This window comes from Triticum aestivum, chromosome 7A (assembly GCF_018294505.1).
Source record: "Triticum aestivum cultivar Chinese Spring chromosome 7A, IWGSC CS RefSeq v2.1, whole genome shotgun sequence".
NCBI lineage: Eukaryota > Viridiplantae > Streptophyta > Magnoliopsida > Poales > Poaceae > Triticum > Triticum aestivum.
Window position 1 is genome coordinate 8,882,693 of NC_057812.1, and position 7,112 is coordinate 8,889,804.

The 7,112-nt window shown below is 51.0% G+C and overlaps 2 protein-coding genes across 2 annotated transcripts; one reads left to right on the forward strand and one right to left on the reverse strand.

The window, feature by feature from the left end:
* The first annotated feature begins 1,888 nt into the window (after positions 1 to 1,888).
* On the forward strand, positions 1,889 to 4,077 carry LOC123148042 (WAT1-related protein At3g30340). The gene is made up of 3 exons (XM_044567398.1): positions 1,889 to 3,089; positions 3,171 to 3,322; positions 3,486 to 4,077. Exons 1-3 carry the CDS (start codon positions 2,304 to 2,306, stop codon positions 3,661 to 3,663), a joined length of 1,116 nt encoding a protein of 371 aa, XP_044423333.1. The 5' UTR covers positions 1,889 to 2,303; the 3' UTR covers positions 3,664 to 4,077.
* A 54-nt stretch (positions 4,078 to 4,131) lies between these two features.
* On the reverse strand, positions 4,132 to 6,847 carry LOC123148043 (ferredoxin--NADP reductase, leaf isozyme 1, chloroplastic). Its single transcript, XM_044567399.1, has 7 exons — positions 6,281 to 6,847; positions 6,130 to 6,208; positions 5,144 to 5,235; positions 4,973 to 5,050; positions 4,783 to 4,845; positions 4,429 to 4,663; positions 4,132 to 4,323 (listed from the first exon to the last, which is right to left on the reverse strand). The coding sequence occupies exons 1-7, from the start codon at positions 6,749 to 6,751 to the stop codon at positions 4,256 to 4,258; spliced, it is 1,086 nt and encodes a 361-aa protein (XP_044423334.1). The 5' UTR covers positions 6,752 to 6,847; the 3' UTR covers positions 4,132 to 4,255.
* Positions 6,848 to 7,112: the final 265 nt, after the last annotated feature.

Here is a 7,112-nt window from a genome sequence, read left to right on the forward strand (position 1 = left end):
TATTTGCTCCCAGCAGCACTAGCACATGACGGCGCCATGGGCTTAAGCTCCTACGAGTTACGGCGACCATCCTCTCTCTAGGAGCTGTCGTCATGGATGTGCACGACACGGTCCTGCACCTGACTCCATGGGCCTCAAGCTCCTATGAACCACGATGACCTTCCTCTCCAAAAGCCATGGCACGGAGCTTCGCGGGGGTAATCAGCTGCATGAGCAATGACGCGATTCCAGCGGCGACGACGACTCAATTTTGACAATGACGACTCGAAGTTTGAAGGCAGTGCTCGATTCCAGTGGGATGGTTGACGAAAATTTTCCCTCCAGCCACGCCCAACAAATTATGGAGTGTTCTCTAAAGTATCCCTCCCATCCTTCAATATGGAGGTTGGGAGGCCAAATATGGAGGGAGCTCCAAAAATGATGGCGATTGAGGTGTGGATAGCAACTCCGGTGGAGCTGCTTTTTGTGGTTCGTGTTCCACATGGCAGTTATTATGCAGTTCGGGTGAATATGGCGATTGTGATAGAGTTCCTCTTACCTAGAGAATACCTAGGGCTAGTTCTTGGGTGGCTTAAAAAAATAAGCTACCTCTCCCCAGCTTAAAAAAGTAAGTTGCCCCTTAAATTTTTGAGCCTTGCCAATTAGTTATCCATAATTTGTATAGAGGACCTAGTGAATGAGAGGCGGCTTATGGAATAAGATGGGAAGAAGGCGGCTTATTTTTTAAGCTGCCAAAGAACATGCCCTATAGTGGTGCACTAACAAAAATTGAATTTAGGTTTGAAAGAGTTTGACATTCTAGCAACCTCTCGATAACACCACATGATAAGAAAGCGATTACCAGGATCCGTGCAGAATAGTTGGGCTAGTTGACAATAAAAGGAGCAAAAGCAAAATTTGCCCATGTAAGTTCATTTAACAAAGAGGGATCAGGGAACAGGATTCCTTGGTTGTAAGCAAACCAATGGTCCAGGCCGAACCACAAAGAAGCACACAGTTAGAAGACGTAGTACTCATTCTCACAGAATCCTCCAGCCACGCCCAACAAATTAACGGTTGAACCGTTGGCCAAAACTTTGGCGTATATTCAAAATCCTGGCCATGATCCAACCAAACGCACGCCAACGCCCTCGGTCAACATGGAAAAAATGGTAAGGCGATTGTTGGCTGCCATCCAATTAAACGTACCCATAAACTCTTGGTCGAAAGTGACCGTTTGTACAACCTTGTGGTACGCACACTTGTCGCCGTATAACATACTCCCTTCGTTCCAAATTACTTGTCTTAAATTTGTCTAGATACGGAGGTATCTAGCACTAAAATGAGTCTAGATACATCTGTATGTAGACAAATCCAAAACAAGTAATTCCGAATGGAGGGAGTACAAGATAGGTGATGAGATCAAAAGGCCTACAAGTAGGGCTAGCTCTAGCGCCGCCGACCATGGCATGGACCAAAATGCAAGGGATAACACATATCCAACGCCCTGTCCAGTTTCTTTCCTCCTTCCTTCCTTCCTTTTTTGATGAAATCTCCTCCAATCTTCTGCACAACTAAGAGAGGATCAAGAAAGCAAAGATCTTTTTTGTGAAATGTGCATATTATATAGTATTATAACAGTAAGAGATAACACATATCCAAAAATGTAGAGAATCTCTCTTCTTTCCAAACCTACAACGTACAACAACAGCAACCTATACATGCACAATCAAGAGAAGAGGAGAGGAGAGGATAAAGGAGGAAAAGATCTTCTTTGTTGCCGCCTTTGGGAAAAGACGGATCATAGATAGATAGGTGTAGGTGGCTGGCTGGCTGGGGCACCCAGCCCATGATTGATAGCAGCTACCATACCAAAAGATGAGGCGATGAGGTGATGCATCTCTCTCTCTCACACACACACACAACACACCACACCACACGTAGATGATGCAGAGGCATACACTTGCATGCTACCCACAGCACACCACACAGTTCCCGTCTGTTGTAACCGATCTGGCCTCTGCTCCGGTGTCTGGTCCGGTCACCTTTCCCGGCGGTGTGGTGGTGGTGGCGAAACCAAAAGCCGCGCGCCGTACCTGAAACGATTCCCCCTCCCTCCCTTCCCTCGCTTTCTCCCTCTTCTTTCTTGCATCATCTTCCCTCCCTCCCATGGACAATCCCTGCCCACTCGCCCTCTCCTTCCTCCCTCTCTCACGGCTATAAAGCCCGCCTGACACCGACCCAACCTGCTCGCCCGCCCGCTCGCCGCATATCTTCCTCTCCACCGGCTCGATCGCCTGCCTGCGCGCGTTGGTGGCGGAGCGATGGGAGGGGGGAGCGGCGGCGGCGGGGTGTGGCCGGTGGTGGTGATGGTGTTCCTCAACGCGATCGCGGCGGTCATGGTGTCGCTCGTCAAGGTGGCCATGAACGGCGGGCTGGACCCGCTGGTGCTCGTGACGCTGCAGCAGCTCACGGCCGCCATCTTCCTCGGCCCCATCGCCTACTTCCGGGAGGGCAAGGCGCGGCCGAGGATGACGCTGGAGATCTTCGCCTACCTCTTCGCCAGCGCGGCGCTGGGGGCGGCGCTGCGGCAGTACATGATCTTCGTGGCGCTGCGCTACACCACGGCCACCTTCGTCACGGCCTTCTCCAACGTGGCGCCGGTCCTCACCTTCCTCCTCGCCGCCGCCACGCGGTCCGAGTCCCTGAAGCTCAGGACCGCCACGGGCGTCGCCAAGCTCGCGGGCACGCTGGTGTCGCTCGCGGGCGCCATGGTGCTCACCTTCTACCGCGGCGTGCCCCTCACCCACGCCCACCACGGCCAGCTGCACTACTCCGCGCCGTCGCCGGTGGGCGCCGACCCTGCCGCCGGCAAGAGGTGGACGCTGGGCACGGTGGCGATCCTGGGCAACTGCGTGTGCCTCTCCTGCTGGTTCCTGCTGCACGGCCGGCTCGCCCGCAAGTACCCCTACGTCTACTCCTGCAACGCCTTCATGTCCACCTTCAGCTTCCTCCAGGTGGCCGCCGTCGGGCTCTGCGCCCACCGCAGCCTCGGCCTCGCCGCCTGGCTCGTCACCTCCAAGTTCCAGATCCTCACCATCCTCTACGCCGTACGCCGCCATACCTCAACTGAATTACTTGTATCAACTGTCAGTCACTGACGACCAGCTCGCTTGTCTGAATTCGTCCAGGGCGTGGTGGGGTGCGGGGTGTCGTTCGTGCTGCTGACGTGGTGCATCGAGAAGCGGGGGCCGGTGTTCGTGGCGGCCTTCATCCCGGTGGTGCAGATCATCGTCTCCGTCATGGACTTCACCGTGCTGCACGAGACGCTCTACCTCGGAAGGTAATACTGCGACACCTCACCATTCCACCAGCACCACACCTGATCATGCAGATTCAGAGTTTCAGACAGACACTGAGAGATCATGCATGCACCTGCCTAGTGTCCACTGTCCACGCATGATTGACTCGACTCGACACCTGACAATATAATGGCGCTTTTGCAGTGTGCTGGGATCGGTGTTGGTGATAGGTGGGCTGTACCTGCTGCTGTGGGGCAAGAGGCAGGAGGCCCTGCAGCAGCCTCCAAAAATTGCAGAGGATGACAGAGAGCAGCAACAGCAGCAAGCAGTGCAGCACCAGCAGCAACAGCAACAACAGGTGCAAGTCCAGATGCAGCCCTGACTGAAGATTGGGAAAACAGAGGAGCCCCCCATCAATTGGGTGGGTGTTAACAAGTGCAGCAAATAAGTTCTCCAACACTTTTCAGTTTTTTTTCCCCATGTTCTTGTGAGACCGCCATTAATGGTGTAAATTAAGCTTCAGGGCACTGTCAGTCATGTCGTGAAGCTGTTTAGGTTCTGATCCAGACAACACTCGGTAGGATAATGATCTGAAGATTCTAAACCAAAACTAATAGACATTCAGAGAAAATATGTATACTAGATGTCGCCACGTTTTGTATGTTTTATGTTTTTCAAGAAGTGTATTTTTTTCGTGGGGACATACGTGAAATGTTCTAATTAACTGCAAATTTGTAAGAGCTGTATACATGGCAATGGCATTATTTGAGTGAAATACTGTTGGTGAATTTTAGCAGAGGGGATAGTAGTGGATATATAGTTGGGAGTTGAAATAAACCAGGATGAAAAATATCAGAAATAATACACCCTTTATCTACTTTTATTATGTACGTACATCAATCTCTTCGATCGCACGAATAGGCGTGCGTCGGCACATATGCACAAGAAAGTGCCAAGAATGAGAAACACATGAATCAGTAGACTTCGACGTTCCATTGCTCCGACTTCTTCAGTTGCTTCCTGTAGTCTATCCAGTCGATCCCTAGCATCGTCAAAACGACGCAAAATTCAGCGCCATTCGCACTAAACTGCTCAAGTTATTGTATCAACAAAAATAAATAAAATTCAGAAGAATGTATTGTAGTACCTTCTTTTGAAGCCAATGGGATCATGATCTCATCAATACCCTTCTCCATGCCCTTCAGTCCACACATGTACACATAGGTGTTGTCTTTCTTCAGAAGCTCCCACAGCTCATCCTTGTACTCTGCCATCCTGGTCTGGATGTACATCTTCTCTCCCGCCGCGTTGGTCTCCTCCCTGCTGATGGCGTAGTCGACCCGGAAGTTGTCCGGCGCCTTCGCCTTCATCTTCCCAAACTCCTGATGTTCACAAATGCAGGTGCAGCCAAAAAAGATGATCAAGTGTCACAAGAAACAATGAAGTAGCACTTGGAGAGAAAAATCTCATGGAGGCTACGAGAGGTGATCGATGTTCCGACCTCTGGGTAGAGCAGAGAGCTGCTGGTCGGAACTCCCAAGAAGAGCCAGGCTAGGCCATTGAACTGCACAAGAGCACAAGGGATTCACACATTAATTTGTTGATTCAGGTTTCTTGTGAACATAAGGTATTCAGTACCAGGTGGGACAGGGAATAGCAGACAAACATCATAAGCACTATGTATGTATTACCTTGTAGTCTTCATACTTCTCAAAGAACATCTTCCACAAGAATGACCGGAATGGCGCGATACCGGTCCCTGTCGCGAGCTGCAAGCAAACGACAACATTGAAATTACTAGTTGGCCATCAGTTTGTGATGGATGAATTGTTGAATGTTTTAATCATCGGGTTCAGGCTCACCATGATGATAGTAGCATTTGGGTCTTTAGGCATGAGCATTTCTTTGCCTACCGGCCCTGTTATGTTGACATCGGCACCGGGCTTCAGGTCGCCTGCATTAGCATGGTAAACAACAAACATGCCAGTGAGAATGAGACACTACCAACTTGTAAAATAGCAGTGATTAAATCCAGTGTTCGTAGATGGTGATCCAGACATAATTTATGTTTCCCAATATACATAATTCATCAGCACAAGAAACACATCTTGATGATCTGGAAAGCCTGCAAAGCCTGAATACAACGAACTCTGAATTCTGAACAGTAGCAGATTATTTTTCAGAGAGAAGTACAAGGGGATGCAATGCAACTGAAGAATAGCAGCCGAGACAGTGCCAACTTGTAAAATCCATTGCAGAGATAAGATTCATGGATTCCAGTGAAGAAAACACAAATTTAAATGAGCCTGAGCTGACTAGCGTTAGTAAATCATGATGCAGATATTCATTGGCACAAGAAACAGATTATTTAAGGTCTACAATTCCTGAACTGAACCGACTCTGAAGCCTGGACACTAACACCTTGTTCAGACATAAGTATAGGAGGATGCAATAGCCACGATAATGAGAATGAGATACTAGCGAGTTTTAAAATAGCTACTAATTAGCATAAGAAACAGATTATTGATGATCTGCAGAGCCTCGACTGAACCGACTCTGAATACTGAACACTAGCGATTGATTTTTCGAAAAGGAAGTACAGGGGATGCAATGCAACAGAAGAACATTCTGCCAAATCCATTGCCGAGATAATTATTTTGGATTGCAATGAAGAAATAGCATTAGCAGGAATGTGTATAATTTAATAAAAAAGAAGGATTAACTCATCCTGATATCTGAACTGCAAAAGGCCTGAACTAAACTGAACACTGTTAAGTCTGAATACTTTTTTCAGATTTTTCAGAGCCGAAAAATGCAGATTTCCTCATCTCTGGGAGTTGGGACTCACACAGGAAATTGGAGCAGACGCCCTTGACGACCTCCCCGGCGTCGTTGGTGTAGACGAGCCGCTTGACGCACAGCGAGACCTGCAGCCGGATCGATTTCAGTCAGCGACAAGCAGTGCCAACGGAGCGGCGGAATCGACGGATCGAGCGTACGGTCTTGGCGTCGCCGAAGTCGCCGAGGGCGCTGCTGGCGATGGAGTAGAGGCGGAGCTTGTGGGGCTTGCCGTTCTTGTCCTGGCCGTCGGCGACGACGCCGATGGACTGGCCCTCCTTGTAGGGCACCTCGCCGTCGGTGGAGAAGACCATGTGCCACGTCTCCCCGGGCGCGTCGTCCGCGGTGATCTTGGTGTTGAGCAGGCACTTGCCCACGTACGGCTCCTTGGGCCGGAACTTGTTGGTCACCACCCCCTCCTCCTGCTTCTTGGACACCTTCTTCTCCTTCACCGGCGCCGCATCCGTGGAGACGGCCTGCGCCCGGACGGTGAGCACGCCGCGGCGGGAGACGGCGGTCGTTCTTGCGGCGCACGGGAAGCTGCAGTGGGAGTGCTGCGGCGCGCTGGACGGGGAGGTGGAGGTGGTGGTTGCGGCCCGGAGGGAGACGGCCGCGGCCGTGACGGCGGCCATGGCGCCGGGAGGGAGGGAGGGAGGGAGTGTGGACGGGGATCGATCAAGGTGGGTAGGGGCGGGGGAGGTGAGCGGGGGGGAGGGGTGGGAGGTTAAGGAGCGGGAGGGAAGGTGGTGGATAGGAGGGAGATGAGTGGAAGGCAGCGGAGGTGAGGATGAAGTGGTGCTCCTGGTTTTTGGAGGGAACAGAGCAACACAAACAACCAAAAGGCCAAGGCCACTCACTCACTCACTCACCCACCCACCAAAACTATCTTCTCTCTACAAATCTCTGTCTCTCTCTAGGAAAGATTCAAGTGTCCATCGAATCCAACAAGTATCTCCCTGCCTGCCTGCCTGCATTGCCCTGCCAAGTTGTGTT